At 40.3% G+C, this 19712-nt stretch overlaps 2 protein-coding genes across 2 annotated transcripts; one reads left to right on the top strand and one right to left on the bottom strand.

The window, feature by feature from the left end:
• Positions 1-29: 29 nt before the first annotated feature.
• On the bottom strand, positions 30-2281 carry LOC310806918 (uncharacterized protein). The gene is made up of 5 exons (XM_083673201.1): positions 2147-2281; positions 1918-2016; positions 1423-1622; positions 637-700; positions 30-359 (listed from the first exon to the last, which is right to left on the bottom strand). The coding sequence occupies exons 1-5, from the start codon at positions 2249-2251 to the stop codon at positions 321-323; spliced, it is 507 nt and encodes a 168-aa protein (XP_083529327.1). The 5' UTR covers positions 2252-2281; the 3' UTR covers positions 30-320.
• Positions 2282-5171: 2890 nt separating this feature from the next.
• LOC310811243 (phospholipid scramblase 2-like) lies at positions 5172-18914 on the top strand. The gene is made up of 8 exons (XM_083679351.1): positions 5172-5283; positions 5900-5988; positions 13892-14214; positions 14399-14441; positions 14690-14910; positions 15960-16121; positions 16217-16378; positions 16656-18914. Exons 2-8 carry the CDS (start codon positions 5976-5978, stop codon positions 16713-16715), a joined length of 984 nt encoding a protein of 327 aa, XP_083535477.1. The 5' UTR covers positions 5172-5283; positions 5900-5975; the 3' UTR covers positions 16716-18914.
• Positions 18915-19712: the final 798 nt, after the last annotated feature.

Raw genomic sequence — 19712 nt, forward strand, 5'->3', positions numbered from 1 at the left:
TTACAAGGTGTGTGAAACAGACATTCATCTCATTGTCAAGAAAGCATTTTATTCCAACTTGGTACACAGAAATAGTGCTTGTCCTTGTATATACACATGTAACCACTAGAGGGAGAACCAAATTAGAAATGTGATTTGTACAGTATATCTTAAATAGAAATAAATTACCTTGCAATGTAACATAACAAACTACAAATATGCATTGTAGTTAGAAAACATAACTAACCATCATATTGCAGAATAGTAAATTCAGATATGAATAAACATATATAATAAGCAGTGATAATTGAAAAGAGATGTAAGTCATTCTTGTTTCTCTTTTACTCAGTGAAATATTCCCAGTAGCCTTCTGGCTCATCCTGCAACACAGATAGATGACATATCTATGAGCCAAGTGTGCTGGGCCCATTGACCATTAAAGAGAACATAACTGAAATAAACCATAGAGCACACAGTTTATGATTTTATTTGTATGTCATCTTTAGGATGCAACGTTTAAGGACAGTAGTGAAGGTCCACCTTTTCTATGCAAATATTTTCACTTTTTTCCCCAGTGGTTCACAATCAATGTTATTAGAATACCAGTAAGTGAACATGCAGTGGGATAAACAGATGGTCAATCTACCATGCTCTCACCTTTCTGCTCCTGTGATTTGACATGAGGGAGCTGCCAATAGAGTCGAGAGGCACAGTCTTCTTCCTAGAGTGATCAGAATGAACAGCAGAGGAAGAGACTTAGTGGCAGACTACAGAAGTAGCCCAGACCTTCACTTGGTCTGGTTACCCAAGTGGTGCACACATACTTACACCAACTTCCATCATTGCTCCTATATTTATACTATTTATTTGTACATATTCCACCATTCCAAAGCTATACTATAATTGGTTGGCTGTTATTACCATTGCTTGTACACTGTGTTTGTTATTATTCAATTTATTTTATTATCCTTTTTTTTGGTGGTTCACTGCACTGTTGAAAGGTATCTTGTAATAAGCATTTCATTGTACAGTTTACAGCTGTATCCTGTGCATATGTTAAATATACTATGATTTGATTTGTGCATGGTATACAGCATATTGTGACAGATTTATATGGCCATAACAGGTAGAGCAATCAGAAATAGATATGCTCATCCTTCCATTTAATACTGGTGCTGGGCCAAAAACGAGTGATCAAATATTGCTCCAAGGGCTTTATTACCAAACGTTTCTACCAACAGGTAGCCTTTGTCAGGTCATGGACTTTTATAATAACATTACATAATAATAACACAAACAGCTCAACCCTATAGTCTGCTATGCATTTAACTAAGTAACAACATGTTAATAAAAATTTTTTATTAGAGTAGTTGCAGTGTTAGGTATAAGGGCAACTGAATGTGAAATGTTAAATGTACAGAGCCTTCTTTTCTGTTCTCTCACCTATTGTCCTTGGCTTTGCGACGGTGGTGGTTGTGATGGTTGACAGACAGGCGTTCTAGAGGGGTGAGAAAGGGGGTGGATTGGTAATGATGTCCTTCCCAATCCCGGGTCGTCTCCCCGGCATCACCCGGAGAAAGGTTGGAGAGGTCAGAGAGCTCGGGCAGGAGCGAAGAGAAATCTTGGTCCAACCAATTCACATCCTGAAGAAAGGGAGTGAGGTAATTATCAAACAAGTGCATTTATGTATTAACAACACAGAGGTCATTGACACTGATTACCACTGGGTTAACACTAAGATTAACACTGTATAAACATATTGCTATATTCAATACCCCTTGGTTGAGATAGAGGGCAGGGGGATCAAAAGTTACACCCATAGATGTACTGTATGCTGAGTCTCAAGCAATCCTCATGTTAAAAAAGTCATCACTGTGTGTGTGTGTGTGTGTGTGTGTGTGTGTGTGTGTGTGTGTGCATGTGTGTGTGTGTTCTTACCCTCTTCTGCCTTAGCCTGTCAGGCAGCAGGAAAGCAGACAATTCTTCCAGCATTAGGAAAAGAGCCAGGAGGGGTAACACACACCTTGAGTAAAGCATCTGTATAGACAAACAGCAATTCTGTTACTGACAAATTCAAAAATATACACTGAAGTTGAAAATAACATACAACAACAAAAATATGTTACTGAAAAGTCAACTAGAGGAGTGCATAGAACGCGGTACTCACCCTTTGGCTGTTGTCTTTGTTGTAGATAGGATAGGTGCTAAATCTGTAGTTCCTCTTGATTGTTGGTATCCAACTTGTTTTCTTCTCTGTGCCAACCATTGGCATGAAGGGTATTTGTAGGCATCGGGTTAGGGTGGGTTTATATTTGAGTAGGATGAAAGGGTGTTTAGGCTACGGGTGCGTGTGTCGGAGACTATGTGACTTCAGACATAGCAATTACATCTCATGCTCGGGATCACCATTGGGGTCAAAGCTTTTAGGCGGTTGGGACTTTTGACCAACTCCCCTCTACCCCACCATCCTCTCAACTAAGGAAAACAGATGAGGACATGATTAGGGCATCATTGTGGATGCTGTTGTTCATTGTTTACACTCTTGAGTTGAAGCTGCACGTTGCTCCCCACTGGTTCAGACTGGATTAAATAAATGTGTGTCTATGGAGATTTTAGGAGGATTGTAGCGTAAGCTAAGAAGTTCCCAAATATAATGCTTTCTTAGTGGCAATAGGACTGGTATCTTTATCTAAATTATGTGAATGGAAGAAATAGAAAAAGCTATTTTGACATAACATGATGCTTATTGTGATTTATTGCATATACTGTTGCTTGTAGTAGGCTATCTACAGCAAGTATGATCTATGAATGATATATACGACCATCATGATATATATGATTTGGAATGACATGATTGAGATGCATGATTGAGATCTATCAGCTTTCATCTTTAAGAAGTGTGTCTTCACCCATACAGTAAATTTATGGGAGTCAGTCAGTCAGACAGACATACAGACAGAGACACTGCGCGATAGCATCAGATCAGATGAATGTCTATGCTCTGTGTGTGGTCATCTGGAAAACCTGACCACTTTGTTTCGCCCAATTACAGCATTGGATTGCTGTCTAAACCACAGACACACACTGTCTGTAAGCTCACAGAAATAAGAAACAAAGGTATGAGAGTGAAGGGAGGGATGGAGAGAGAGGGAGATAGAGGAGGGGCACTGGGCAGAAGGGCCTGCATGGAGTGTATGCGTGGTCTGACACGTTTTCACTTTTCCTCTTTTCCCGCCCTGTCCTAATTATTTCTATTTTGGGACCACTGGAGCCACCAAACATAGAGCTAGTGCTGATAGATGTCCCATGCAAAAATAAACCAACTCAACCCTGTTCTATGTGGGCCCTACTAGGCCCGCCTGGGAGTCTGTCAACAGGGGCAGAGACTAGATAAGCTGCACTGATTACCTTAATTATCAGAGGCGTGTGTTACTGGTGGTCATTTTGAGCGTGTGTGTGTGTGTGTGTGTGTGTGTGTGTGTGTGTGTGTGTGTGTGTGTGTGTGTGTCAGTGGTCAACTCGTTGCCCGACTCCTCCACCCAAATGTGTGTGTTTGATATTGTGTGTATGTGTGTGTTATGTTGTGCTATAACTGCAAGTGCGTGTGGCCAGAGTGACTCCTCCATGCTCCCCCACCCCCATGCTGCTTCCCTATAAGTATTCAGGACAGCAGTGTATGCCACATTTAGACCAAGCACTGATAAATCAAAGAGCATGTATTTGCTTTCAATAGCAGTGATGAAAGCCATGATGGACATGGCTCAGATCCACTGTTAGAAAATAATTATTCTGTATCAGTATGGCCTACACATCTGGTAAGTTGAAGTGTAGGTCAAACAGTCCAAACACTGGCCATGGTATGAATGTGGATGTTTAACATTTCTCACATTTCTCAGCTTTGAACAACTTTGAACAACAATACTTTAAATTGCATGAAAGTTTCCTCAAGTGAAACAAGTCGTGCAACCACAAGCTACTAATTGCATTCATAAAACCATTTCTGGGATACATATAATAATTTAAATCCACAATCTGTCATTTGAAAAACGACTACCGGTAAATGTCAGTCACACCACCATAAACTGAAGAATGGAGTTGGAGAAATGTTACCACTCTCAAATTCATGGACAGAACTAGATGCAAGGAATGACAGTCTGTGACATCAACATGGGAGTTTTAAAAACAAAGCTATACAGTGTTTGTTACGTTCCTGTTGTTGGTAAACATTTGATTGAAACAGCCTTATATCTTGGGTTATGGTGGGGTAAGACAGTTGTATAAAGCTCATGAGGCCTCTTTAATTAATATTTTTCAATAACCAATGGATAAATGTAAAGTAAATGTATAAAAAAAATTGCTTCATAAATTACAGTTTGTAGCTTTCATACCTTCAAGCCTAATTATTATATGATTTATTAGGATAGGCCTAGGTCACATTATGTCACTAGTGTAGTTCTAGGCTATGCGTCTGACACAATGCAAAATTGTAACTTAGGTTCTACCTAGAACCTATAGGAGTGTTCTTCGGCTAAGAACTGTTTGCTCTGTGTGTGGCCATGTAGAATCAGTTCCGTGTAGAACCCTTTCAACATTAGGTTCTCCCAGGTGAACAGCCGAAAAACCCTTTGGAAACCTTTTTAATGAGAACTAGTATGCAGACTCATAATTAAGTCGACATCGCCCTCTGGTGGGTGATTCATGTCACATTTCAGTGAATCAAAATTAGTTAAACCAGTTTAAAGTTCATCATCCGAATTATTATTGAAATCTATAGTAATCAATACTAATTCATACTAATCGATACTAAAGAGTAATTTGGTCTGAATGGGGTTTTAGTGTTTCTTAGATTGGATAATTTTGCTATGTAGGCAGCAACCAGAGTGCGCCACGAAGTGCGCGGACACACATTAACTCATTTTTGGGGATATTTATGCTCTAAACGCCTTTAATTCTAGAGTGTTACGGAATACTAGGTAACATCAATGGGCCTTTCACTCGTCGTTTCATCACATAATAACACATTAATTTTTGGTGATCTGTAGGTTATGGGAAAGTGGAAATAAACCTGTTTCCACAATTAGATGTACATACATGCACGCATCAATAGGCGTCCGCAGCTCCAGCCCCCAAAGGGGAGGAGAGATTGTAAAACCGAAGGTGTGACAGCTTTGCTGTAGGCTACGTACAAAGACGTTTGATTCCGAATGCGTCCAAAAAAACTTTGAGACGCGGATATAACCAGATTCTAGATCCTTCAGCTATTCCAGTTTCTGTCGCCCTGCAACGCCAGCACCAGCTTGAAAGGTGAGAGATCTTTTTGAATTTTCACTTATACAGAAAACGGTAATTTCAACAGATCAGAAAATGTTATGTTTAAGTTTATGTTTAACCAGAGTGTTAACAAAACAGTATCGCTTTTTCAGTGTGTGTAACTGATTTTAGGTAATGAAAGTATTGAGTATTTGAATATTTGCCTGTACTATTGTACGGTACAGTGTTGCCTATTAAACAGAACCCCTTATGAAGAATAAATCCAGGCAAAAAAAGGGTTCATGATACATGGCTGTTACACCCACGCGTCTTGGTCACATACACAGACGTATGATGATGACATTTCATCAGAGATTGGTACTGTAGGACTTAACATTCTTTAAGTGGTCACGTAACCACATCAACAGGGTCAAAATGTCCTTTTGAACTCATAACTGGTCCTAACTCCCTTTTCACAATCCTTTATGTGTAATGTAATTAGATCTGTTGGTCTCATTTTGAAGCATATGAGAAGAAAACTACAGTCTTGTTGTGAATGCATGTTCTTGTTGACATGTTATTGTCTTATTCTCCTTCCCCCTGCCCGCCACAAAATCCCCTTCTTCCTGCTCTGACCCCACCTCCCTTCATTTTCTCCTCGTCTCCATAGCGACCTCGGGATTGGACAAGAGAGGAAGTCTGCCCTCCATTACTTCTGCGAACAGAGTAGGCCTAACTAACTCAGAATGTCTGCTCCAGGTTGGTCTTTCTCTACATCTCTGTTTATTAAGACCGATATCATATTACACATAGCCTACTGGACAGCTGCCATTTATTTCTTGAGAAATAACACTTTGAAAGCATTATTTCACGTCTGTAATTCAGAACATTCCCTCACTTACATTATTTCACTCACTATGTAAGTGAGGGAATGTTCTTATCCCTGTTATCATACATTTTCTGAGTATGAATGTGCCCTCAACTTAGTGTTCATATGTATGAGTAAATGAATGATTGATGTTGGTCTTCACCTTTGAGTTCTGCTCCACATTCCATGATGTCTTCTTGTGAAAAAATATTTTCTAAATATTTCTCAAATTGTTAAATGTTTTAAGGATTTGCAAAAAATATTTCAATGTACTAATGTCAATGTCATATATTCATACTGAAAACACTATGGATGTGTTTTTGTGTACAGAAAAAAAAGGTGTAATTTAATTTACATAGGGAAAACATCTACTGTTATTTGCTATTTTCTATTCATTATGCTATTTTCCCTGGGCAATGTCTCAGTAAATATGCTGTTTAACTCTTATAGTTTTGTGTCCTTAAAGTGGAGGAAGGAATGTGGAAAGGGGGCAGAACTATTGGCCAAAATCTCACAGCAGTGTTCTCACATCCTTAATTTGTCAGGTGCTGGCTAAAATGACATCTTATACAGAAAATAGCAGCTGCACTATGATTTCTTCCCTAAGTTCTTTCAAACATTTTTTTAGGGAAGTTACATTACATTTACATTTATGGCATTTAGCAGACACCTTTATCCAAAGCAACTAACAACAAATACATTTGACTGAGTAAGTGAATCATCTATCCATCAGCCATCATAAGAAAACTGAACTTATGCTATTGTTGGTCACAATGCGAGAAGACATTCTTTTTTCTTTTTTACATTTATTTACAGGAGAGAAACTTACACAGGGTGGTAGTGGGGATGAATAGGTCTTTAGGAGGGACAGTTAAGATGTAGCCTGAAGAGATGGGTCTTCAATCTACGGTGGAAGATAGGTAAAGACTCTGCAGTCATGACAACAGTGGGAAGCTCGTTCTACCAGCGGGGCGCCAGGACAGTGAATAGCTGTGACCGGGTAGCGTGGCTGCTGTATCCACATAGAGGCGGCAGTGCCAAGGTGGAAGAGCGGAGTGATCGGGCAGGGGTGTGGGGGCTGACCATTGCTTGCAAGTACGGAGGGGTTCCCTTTTCCCGCCCAGTAGGCGAGCACCAGGGTCTTGAATCTGATGCGAGCTGCTACCGGGAGCCAGTGAAGGGTGCGAAAGAGGGGGGTGACATGGGAGAATTTGGGGAGATTGAACACCAGACAGACGGCAGCATTCTGGATAGGCTACAGAGGCCTGATAGCAGAGGCAGGGAGCCCGGCCAAGAGTGCGTTGCAGTAGTCAAGGCGAGAGATCACAAGTGTTTGGACCAAAAGTTGTGCTGCTTCTCTGGTGAGGAATGGACGTATCCTTCTGATGGACGTGTCCTGAACGTGTCCTTCTGATGTGAGATGTAGGTCAGAGACAGATTTTGGGTTAAAACGTAAACATTGTAATGTTCTTTTTTTTATTAATAATTTTCTTCTTGTATTAATCAATACAACATAGAAACAAACAGGCTTCCACTTCCACATACACAGCATACAATGACACACCTACAAATCCTTATCACAACAGAGGTCACCAAGTACTACCCAACCCTCCCCAGCAGACAAAAGCCAGAAGAATCTACATTCTGACCTAATAACCTCAAATAAATAAAAAATAAAAACTACTACACAAATACACACTAGGAGACTGAACACAATTCCATAGCACAAATATCTATTCATATTTATAGAAATGGGGACCTAGCAACTTATACTTGATACACTCAATCCACTAACTATACAATCCATTCGGAAAGTATTCAGACCCCTTCACTTTTTCCACATTTTGTTATGTTACATCCTTATTCTAAAATGGATTAAATTCATTTTTTCCCTCATTAATCTACACACAATACCCCATAATGACAAGGGCCCCATAATGACAAAAACAAATGCTGATTTTTGCTTTGACATCAACTGTGTGACCTTATATAGACAGGTTGTTCCAAATCATGTCCAATCAATTGAATTCACCACAGGTGGACTCCAGTCAAATCATAGAAACATTTCAAGGATGATCAATGGAAACAGGATGCAGCTGAGCTCAATTTTGAGTGTCATAGCAAAGGGTCTGAATATAATGTATGTAATGTAAATGTGATATTTCAGTTTTTTATTTTTAACATTTCTAAAAACATGTTTTCGCTTTGTCATTATGGGGTATTGTGTGTAGATTGATGTGGAAAAAAAATAATTGAATCCATTTTAAAATAAGGCTGTAATATAACAAAATGTGGAAAAAGTGAAGTGGTCTGAATACTTTCCGAATGCACTGTATGCTACACATCATTCTGCATTCTGACATGGGCATACGTGTGCACTGTAAACCATGGTGCTAGATCACTGGACCACCCCAGGCCACGGTTATTGGTGTTTTTAAAGATAGCTATTTTTTCCTCAACCATTTTGATGAAATGTTGGTCTTTTAATAATGATGTATTGAGGCGCCACCTAAGTGTGGGTGGGGACATACCAATGAGGAGAAACTCAGGGAAATCAAAGCATGGTCTGATATGACAATATTACCAATATTGGTTGACAAGGTCACGTCTACCAAAAGCTGTGAGAATTGTGAAGAATCCTTCTCACTCCTGCTGCTTCCTCCACTGGCCACCACTGGCCACATCTTTCTCTCTCTCTTGGAGAGGCCAACTACCGTGGCCTCAACAAGGTGACTGTTAAGAAACACTACCCCCTCCCGCTTATGTCCAGTGCCTTCAAACTCCTCCAGGAGTCTCCTCCAGCAGTCTTCACCAAATTAGACCTCCGCAATGCCTACAACTTGGTCTGTGTCTGTGAGGGAGACAAGTGGAAAACAGCTTTCAACACGCCCATCGGTCACTACGAGTACCTGGTCATGCCTTTCGGCTAACACCCCAGCAGTTTTTCAAGCACTCAACAACCCCCTCAGAAACATGCTCAATCAATTTGTCTTTGTCTACCTGGACGTTATTCTCATCTTCTCCAAGACGCTCCAGCAACGCCTCTTGGATAACCACCTCTTTGTCAAGGTTGAGAAAAGTGAATTTTAAGTCAACACGGTGTCCTTCCTGGGGTTCACCATCTCCAGAGGCAACATCCAGATGGATCCTGGCAAGACCTGAGCTGTCAGTGACTGGCCCACACCATCCTTGATAAAACAGCTGCAGCGTTTCTTGGGCTTTGCCAACTTACACCGGTGATTCATCCAGAACTTCAGCTCGGTCGCCATACCTCTCACTGTGTTCACCAACGGCACCGGATGCCGGATGCCGGATAGCCATGGTTGATTTCCCCTAAATTTGAATGTGGGCCGGATTTATCTAATCTGATTAAAATCTCCACCCAATATACATGGAACATCCCCACATCCTAATAATGTTTGCACCAGGCTATGGAAAAACTTAAACTAAATATGCTCGGACCTTATTTCTTTTAAAAACATGATTTAGACCATTTACTTAGCAGACTCCAGTGCTGTCTGACTGGCTGCATTCTGACATTACTGAGCAGTCAAATGACCTCCAAAATTAGATAGCATGTTAGGAACCATTGTTCGTCTAACCCAAGTGTCTCAGTTTGGCCACTGGTGAGTCAGGATGTTGGCCAGCTAACACCAACACAAGACCATCATAGTTGTTTGGCCTTTTGGAGAGGCTACTCTGTTGTGAGTATGATGGTCTATGTAATGGATTTACATGCCTGTTTGATATAAATCATCCCACTTTCCCCTTTCGATATGAGCCCATTGCTTATAACCTCTCCTCTACAATTTTCTAGTTGTACAGTGAATGCGTTTTAGTCTTGGACTAGTCATAATCCAGGTCCGGGGAACCAGCCCTATGTGTCTAGTTTGGCTGGCTCACTCACAGTGAATTGCCTCAGTTCAAAGTCCCTCTGCCAGTTGTGTACACAGGTCAAGGTCTTTATGCAGTACAATGATGGATGTTTGAAGCTTGTCCACAAAATGAATTGTTGGGTGTGTGTGGGTGTTATAGATACTGTACAGCAGTTCTTTCTAAAAGGACCTATGAGGATCAAAATGTGAAATTCATCAGAGCATAGCAAAGATTTTGACTTCTTGTTCAACATATGGAAAAGTGTCTAAGAATTTTATTTTTTAAAGATGTTTAGAAAAACAAACAAAAGTAAGAACTATAGGTAGACCTACCAAATACTTGTTGTGTTTTTACTGATATCGATTTAGTTTATGAATGAATATGTGATTAAAACTAGTCATTTTGTTGCCTAATCGGTAACTGAATGACCAAATAAAATCAGTAACTGAATTACTGAAATTGAATTGGCTACATTCACTTATTGTACAGGTTGTACAAAACCTAAAAGGGCTCTTCGGTTGTTCCTGTGGAAAAACCCTTTTGGAACCCTTTTAAGTTCCTCTTTTAACAGAGGGTTCTACATGGAACACAAAATGTTCTCCATGGAACTTCGAAAGGGGTTCTTCCACAGGGACAGCTGAAAAACTGTGGGAAATCATACAGTAGTAGTTACAAACCACCGCATCAACATCCCCACCAAGCACCACATCAGCATCCTCATCTCATGCACCAGAAAATTGCCATTGAGAATGACAACATACAGACAATACTTTACCTTCGGAAAGTATTCAGACCCCTTCACTTTTTCCACATTTTGTTGTGTTATAGACTCAATTTAAAATTGATTAAATTAAAATAAATTGCCATCAATCCACACACAATACCCCAGAATGACAAAGTGAAAACAGGTTTTTAGACATTTCAGTAAATTTATTAAAATTGAAATACAGAAATACTTAATGTACATACGTATTCAGACCCTTTGCTATGACACTCTTGGAATTAATATCTTTGTTTTTATAGGGTCTCTAATTTGCATAGGAATCAATTAGGATGTCAATCATTAGGATGTCACTCCCAACTCAGCAAATGTAATAATTTTCTCTTGATCCTGACAAACTCCCCAGTCCCTGCCAATGACAAACATACCCATAACTTGATACAGCGACCACTATTCTTCACACGAGAGATGGTGCGGAAACTGCATTGCATGTGCTGGATTTGCACCAAACTTAATACTTTGTAGTAAAACCAAATAAACACATTTCCAGCCACTTTCTTTGCTGTATCACTTGAATTCATTGTTGCAAACACAATTATGGATATGAGAGATTATTTTCCATTAAGGGATTCTTTTTGGCCACTTGGTTATAGACCAATTTTGTAGAGTGACTGAGATGATGCTGTCTCATCGACTGTGCTTTTTCCTCTCCACCATTCAACTTTGTAGATTTTTGTAAGTCTCCCCAGGCCTCAGGGTCGCATTCCTGAGCTGTTTTGTTCCTCTCCATTTGCTCAGTTTGTAATGACAACTTGATCCACACAGTGTGTAACTGATTCCTATGCAAATCAGAGACCCTATAAAAACAAAGATATTAACTCCAAAATGATATGAACTATTATCCTTGCATTAAAATGGACTCAACTTCTAATTCAACTTATTGACTGATTTGTTGATGATATTTTTGCATTTTAGCTGAGTGTCATAGCAAAGGGTCAGAATACTTATGTACAAGAGGTATTTCTGTATTTCAATTTGAATACATTTACTGAAATTTCTAAAAACGTGTTTTCACTTTGTCATTCTGGGGTATTGTGTGTGGATTGATGGCAAATTCTTGAATTTAATTAATTTTAAATTGAGTCTATAACACAACAAAATTTGGAAAAAGTGAAGGGGTCTGAATACTTTCTGAAGATACTGTACATGTGGCACACTCCTACAAAAAGGACAGCAAGGGATTTGTCTTCATCATTAATGAGTGATTCTTAGGATTCTTAGGATCCTTCCCATACCGGTTGCAGACAATACAGAGCATTTTCACTTTGCAGACGCTATCTCTGAGGCAAACTAGGAGCAGATTGGGTGTCTCTGTGTGTCTGCACATGACAGGCCTACTTGTATTTTATTTTTTCAAAATCTGTTTTTGGTGCTAAAAGTGTAGGCTATTTTCTTTTGGTATAATAAAGAAAAATACACAAAAAACAGAAATGTCATTGAATTAAGAGTTTTTATGTTTTATTTGTTTCATGAGTTTTTATCAATTTCCCTTTTTAATGTAATATGAAAGTTGATGAAAAAATACATTATTCTTAATGAGAGTGTCTATTATATATTTCTGTCTTTGTTTCCTTATCTTAGCTAGATCGTCATGTACAGAATGACATTCAAATCCATAAATCATGGTTCTGTGGGTGTGGAACCCATTTCATGTCATTCTGTTACTGGATGTAAATCCACTTCACTTACTGTAGCTCAACAACCAAACTCAAGGTATCATATGATAGCTAACACCTCACTCTTTCTGCAGACATATTTAAATCTTAATTTGGTGTAGATATTTAACAGTTTTGGGGAAACGTGGTTACATTAAAAAACCTAGGACGACTTTATGGTCATTCTGTTACCAAACTTTGAATCTGCACAGCTCTTAAAGTAAATGTGTTTACATTTCCAGTTAGAATTTTTAGAAGTAGTCCTTGTGCATATGGTTGTATGGTTTGTTTGTCACACATTTGAAAGTGAAAAATCAAGTCCCAGCATCATTCTGTTACCGTGAAATTGCCCTGTAGCTCTACTCTAGGGGTGGCCTGGGGTGGTGTGACTGTGAAACCTACTGATGGACACGTAGTTAGTAGATAGTAGCTACTTCGCATCTGTCTATTGGGTCAAGTTACTGCCTCTCATTATATTCAGCTAGATATCATACACAAAAGTAGACTAAATACAATACAGGTTATTTTCCTCTAAACATGCAGATGCTTTTGTGTCAATGTTTGTGGTTCGTAATGTGACATGTTTGAAAGTTGGTTTAGATAAGAATCTGATGGGCTTGCTTCCCCCCATGCTGTCCTCTCCTATAATCATACTGAATGTCTTTAGAGCCGTCCAGACATTGTCTGATAAGAATAATAAACAGTTGCTGAGATGCTTTTAGAGGAATTAAATTCCCAAGCAGAAGGAAAGCAGGATGCCTCAGATTCTCAATAATTTATTTTCTAACAGTTTGTACCCAAGTACAATGGCCCCTGGGTATTTCCTCTAGTCTTATAATAATGTAATGTTAGAATCAGAAATGAAGTATTTGAGATAAGAATTTTAACAACATTTTAGCACATAAAGGCTGAATATTAGCTTGATTATAGGATAAAGATGTTGAAACTAAGCTTCGACCAAGTTTGATGCATACAAAGGACTTTTGTTCCTCTATGTCTGCATTTGAATAGGTCTGAGGCTTGGTTGAGAATCCATGGGTGTCCAACAATGGAGACCACATTTGTTACGCAAAACAGTTTATTTAGGGAGTCTCATTGGCATAGCATTGGCTATATCACCGGTTAACACTGCTCCAATATATTCATCCATAGCTGCCTATACATTTCTGCCAATAATGTATTGTTTTATTGTTCTATTTAGTCAATTTGTTATTGCTATTTTGTTAATATTTCTCTATTTTGTTACATTTGTCAATATTTGCTATTGTTTTTTATGTCCCATGCGCCAACTCCACCAAGTCAAAAAGTATGTGCAAATATACTTGGCCAAGTATTCTGATTCTGATTTTGATACTAAAGCGTCTTTGGGTCTTAGAAAAGCACAATATAAATGGGATGTTTTATTATTATTATTATTATTATTATTATTGTTATTATTATCAGTAGGAATATGTTATTACAGTATTTTCTCTCTTCCACTAGGTTACCCTTCCCCTCACCAAGCTCCGTACCCCATGCCCCAGCCTGGGAGTTACTCCATGGCTCCCTACCCTGTACCACAGGGGGGTTATGGTGACCCTAACCAGGCCCCCCCACCAGCTGGCTTCCACATGGGGTACCAGCCCCAGCCTGGTCAGCCTGTGATGTACCAGCCAGGTCCAGTAAGCCCCAGCCCAGGCCACGGTCCTATGCCTGTGTCTGAATATGGAGCGCCTAACATGGGTCCTCCTGCGGCCATCTCTCCCGCCCCAGCCCCTGCATCTGTGCCTGTGGGAGTTCCGCCGGGACTGGAGTACCTAACCCAGGTAGGTATATTAATTTTGCTGCTGGAACACTACTGTATGACAGCAAGCAAACATACAGATTTTACACACACATAATTTTCAATGTTCAATGGGGTAGGATTCAGCATGCTGTTGATTTCTCTCTGTTGTTCCCTCTCTCTCTCTCTCTCTTATACTATCTCATACTATCTCTTTTGTATTTCAGATTGACCAGATCCTCATTCACCAAAAGGTGGAGCTTCTGGAAGGTGAGCTTGTTAGTTCCTGACTTCCCTCTAATCACAGGATGTCAGGCTATGACAAGCTATGGTCATCTTGCTCATCCAGTGGTCATCTTTGTATTCATCATTAATATATCACAATGAGAACCCCACACTACTGCTTTCCTGTCAATCGTTATACTGTTAATTACTTCTGCTCTTCCTATCTCCACCCTTCCCATAATTTTTGTCCCCACCCCCATCCTTTTCCTCTCCTTCCCATCGTCCCACTGTAGCGTTCATCGGCTTTGAGACCAACAACCAATACGAGATCAAGAACAGCCTGGGCCAAAAGATCTACAAGGCCAAGGAGAAGAATGACTGCTGCACGCGTAACTGCTGCGGCTCACTGCGCAGCTTTGACATGAAGATCAAAGACAACACGGACCACGAGGTCATCCGTCTGATACGGCCCTTCCGCTGTGCCTCCTGCTGGTGTCCCTGCTGTCTGCAAGAGGTATGGAGAAGTTGGCACTCACCAAATGTGTGTGTGTGTGTTCAACAATTTCTCTGAAATGTCTGTTAATAACAGTATACATTGTTTATTATAATTGTGCTTTGTAAATTGTCTTGAAGGTAGGGGGATTGAATGCATACAAGCTGTTGGCACTAGAGTCAATCTCTCTGGATTTTGTTAAGACTGTGAATGGTCCTTTGTCAGTTCAAACTCTCTTCCAGACTGTTTTGATCGGTTGCCTTCACCGTTAGACTGTCTCTATTGAATCACATCACTGGCAGGCTCCCTACATTACATTCCCATGGGCGTAGTCCCAAAGCCCCACCTGACTACACTTTCACACATTAGGACTGTGCAGTATCTACTAATGAAGGCATAGCCCCACTGATACCATGTGAAACATGTTAGCCTTTGTTATTCTCAATGGCAACGGTTGCCTAGCCAAGCTGACGCTGGTTCACACATTCCAAATTGAGGCCCGATGAATACAGAGCTTTGCAGTAACCTAAACACACACACTATTCAAAGCCACAACCTAAGGACTGTAGCCAGAAGTGCTCTGAAATGACTTTCTAGTTTTGGATGTGCCTGTATCATGTTCTGGCCTTGTGCAACAGGTGGCTCCGTGGCGCAATGGATAGCGCATTGGACTTCTAGGCACTAGTGAAGTGATTCAAAGGTTGTGGGTTCGAGTCCCACCGGAGTCGCAGTTTTTACGGATTAAAGTTAAACCAATGAATCAAAATGTGTAACCACCAACAACAGCGGAAATCAATGTTAGGCAAGCTAACTTGCTACTGTTTTTTAAATTTATTTTTTAAGGGCATTTCTGCTTTATTGGGATAGAGACAGTAGAGAGTGACAGGAAGGAGAGAGAGGAGGGATGACATGCAAGATAGGTCGAGGGTTGGAATCGAACCAGGAACCTTGCGATTACGTGGTAAGTGCATTAGTGTGCTACGCCACTAAGCGCTCCCACTTGCTACTGTTTTAATCGTGAGGTAATGTGTTCTATGTGTGGTGTGTGTGTGTGTTTGTGTTTCCCTCAGCTTGAGGTCCAAGCACCGCCTGGCACCACCATAGGCTACGTGGTTCAGGACTGGCACCCCTGTGTGCCCAGATTCTCCATCAAGGGGGCAAACCGGGAGACCCTGTTAAAACTGGATGGACCCTGCTTTGCCTGCAACTGCTGTGGGGATGTCAACTTTGAGGTGAGAGGTCAGGATAGTGGTTCCCTAATGCCCTTGTTTCTCTAACCTAACTTCATATTGTATCTCTAAACCATGTATGTTTTTCCCCTATGTAGCTGAAGGGAAAAGATGGTGGTAAGCCGATCGGCCGCATCAGCAAGCAGTGGAGTGGTCTTCTGAAGGAGGTCTTCACCGACACAGACAACTTTGGCATCCAGTTTCCCCTGGACATGGACGTCAAGATGAAAGCTGTTCTCATGGGCGCCTGCTTCCTCATTGTGAGTCCTGCCTTGTGTTTAAGTTAATACAGTACAGTTTCCACAGGTATTTATTATTTACTGGAAAAATATGTGGTAATTACTTCAAATAATACAATTAGTGCAATAAATTGCTTGTAAATAATACCAAAGAATCAAACATCTGATTTAGTTATACTGTACATAACTAAATACATATTTATTTGTGCCAAGTGTGAGCTCTTTCGCAGAGCTGATGCTGTATAAACTGTAGAATTAATTTACTGAACTTTTGCTGTTCCTCTTTTTTGCCTCACAGGACTTCATGTTTTTTGAGAAGGTTGGTGATACAAACCAGCGCAACACAGTCTTCTCGTAACATTGGAAAAGAGAGAGAAAAAGAGAGAGAGAGAGAGCGGATGTTCTCCAAACATTGCCTCATTCTCGGTCGATGCACGTTTTTCCATTCCCTTTTGGAGACCCTTCCTTCTTCCAGATACCAAATTCCTTCCTGATCCCAAAACGTATAGGAAGCTGCCATGGTGCCAGTCTCTGAACTCTTTAGTGAGATATAAAACTACAACTAAATCTACCCTTATCTGATGATGAGCTTCTGCTTGAACCAAAATGGCCACTCTTGACTGTTATTGTGCCGTCCAAATGCAAAACCAGCACTGGGCTTTGATCTCAAATTGCATATCTGTTTTCCTCCTGGGTTTCTCACACTCTTTGCATGGAGTACTCTTATATATGTTTTCTTTATGTGTTGTCTTAAAGGCCCACACCAGCAGTTTTGCTTCTTGGCTTTTCTTGAAGAAAATACTCAAAGAACAGAAGCACTGAGTGATGACGTTAGTCATTCAAGGAGCTATTTGGGAAAGTAACGCCAGATATAGCGAGGAGCAATTCTCAAAATAAATGTGTCGAAAGGTTGTTTGACTCGGTGAAGGGGGTTCAAAGGGTTATATTTTACTCTGGGTGCTAACTTTACAAACAGACTAGCCACATCACACTTCCGAGCGCTATGCTGTATGAAATGTCATACAGTTTGAGGGGCTAAGAAAATAGAATGCACATACTTTGACCTAAATGGCAATTTTCTGACTTGAATCACTGTGCAAAAACATTGTACAGCACCTGCACAACACGTCAAAATGACTAATGTGGGCCTGTAAGTTACTGTTACTTAAGTTGCTATTATATGTTTCAAATGTATATTAAGAGATCTAAACCGATCCCATAATCATATTATATTCGCTAGCATTTTAAAATATATTGTAGGATGTGCAATTCTGTAGGGACTATACAAACTGTTGTCATATTAGCCACCTTGTTATATGTTGGTGAATGATGCACATATAAACAATTTATACAACATTAGCTATAGTAAAAACTTGAATGTAGTTTGATGGTCTGTGGTGATATTGTTGGTGCAAGAAAAGTTGGAGTGCATGTATAAAAGTTCAGTATAGATGAATGGGAGTTTTTGCTTTTGCTCTATTTCTGCTTCTACCTCTTGGCTCCTTGCCCTAATGCTCTGTGTAGTGTGCATGCTCTGTGCTGGTGCTGTGGAGACTGACTCAGTCTCTCCTCCCTCTTCATTCCTCTGGAAATGGGTGGGCACCATGGTTTTGGAGCTGTGCCAATAGAAAGAATGAAGAAAACCAAGGGCGTTATTCATTGAAAAATCTAGATAGATTTTTGAGAGAGAGAGAGAGAGAGAGAGAGAGGGAGGGGGGGTCACAAAACAGAGCTGACCTCACATTCTGCATGGAAAACCCCAACAGTCAGGGGAATTGCTTTACTTTCCACTGTAAACTCGAGGTTAATAAAAGCATGCCGTACCAAGTTCACTGACTCTGCCTAGACACTTAATTTGTTGCTATGCATTGGGAGGGGCATATAACAGATCAGCAGGAGCCTGTCTCCTGTTTCTGTAGTGTGAGGCAGCTTAATGTACAGTACACCCCCTTAGACAGGACACTCGTCTGTCGTAGGGCCTTAGCCCCAGTCCATCTCATTGGAACTGTGCAGGTCTTGCCAAATGCACGTTCACCCTTGAACGAACCTCTCTCTCTCGTTACACAAATGTGTAACGTCAGATAACATGGATGTGCCCCCAATGGGGTGGGGTTTTGGCTCTACTAGCCTAGTTCAAAGTGCCTTTTAACCCTTTATCAACTGCTGCACTCCTCAATATGTCATTGACCTCTCCTAAGCCACTATTATAAAGGCTGAAGTGTCATATTGCAATGTTTCAATTGTATACAATGTGCAATTTCTGTGTAGTGTCAATACTGTATACCTTTATGTCTGTGGTGACATGTTATTCTGTGTTCGTGTATAAGCAAGACCACTAGGAAATAGCCATTGGATGTATTCCTGGTGGAATTATTTGTTGAAGGCTAAGATGTTAACTCTGTATTTGTGGGTAGTGCTCTGTGGTTGCATTGAGCACAAGGAAATGGGTCAACTCTCTTTGTAATAGTAGTGTTGTTTTGTACTGCTCATGTTTCATGTGATTACAACAACAAACAAAAATGTGTTGTAAAGCCTCTGTCAAAATAAATGTGCCATTTGAAAATGCCTGTCCAGCGTGTCTGTTTTCTGAGTGACAGAGACAGAGCAGTGGGGGTTGAGAGGGAAATGAGAGGCATCTGTTTCCAATTGGAAATATTTATCCTCGCCTCTGAGGCTTCTCCTTTTCCTCTCTCCACCCACATCTCTCCACGTCCTAGACCTACTTCCATTACAGACTACAGCCCCTAGGTCCTACCCATTCAATGTTTGCAGATCTGCAAAGGATAGATGGAATACAGCAAAAGCTCCACGTAGGGCTCCAATTTGCATGTACAAAAATTGGTAAAATGGGAGCAAAGTAGATCATCTGTACCTTAATATTTCTAATAGACGCAATGAGAAATAATCCAATGGGAGTTTTGAATACTGCATCTAGCGTTTTCATGATATGCAAATGCATGCTAGACTGTTTACTGAAACTCTGGTTGAATAATCAGTGCTTTCTCTAAACATTGTTAAAAGACAAGGTACAATAAAAATCATGCTCTAGAGTATTCTGAGTTTTGTAGGTATTTTTTAGTCTGCTCACCACTATTTGCTGCAGCAAATAATAATGAAGTCTAGGTAAAGCCACCACTGTAGTGCTCAATTCAGTCTATTTTGTTCAGGCCTGTAAACACCAAAGTGCAAAGTGGTATTAGCAAGGTAATAGGGCCTAGAATCAAGCCCTGCAGTAGAGGGACAACATTGCTCTGAAAGAAAAAAGGGTGGGACCACAACAGTAATTATTTATCATCACTTCCCCCTCCTGGATGTATGTGGAAGTACAGGGTTAAGACAAAGACATTTTCTTTCT

The sequence above is a fragment of the Argentina silus genome (assembly GCF_951799395.1).
Source record: "Argentina silus genome assembly, chromosome: 1".
NCBI classification, from domain to species: Eukaryota; Metazoa; Chordata; class Actinopteri; order Argentiniformes; family Argentinidae; genus Argentina; species Argentina silus.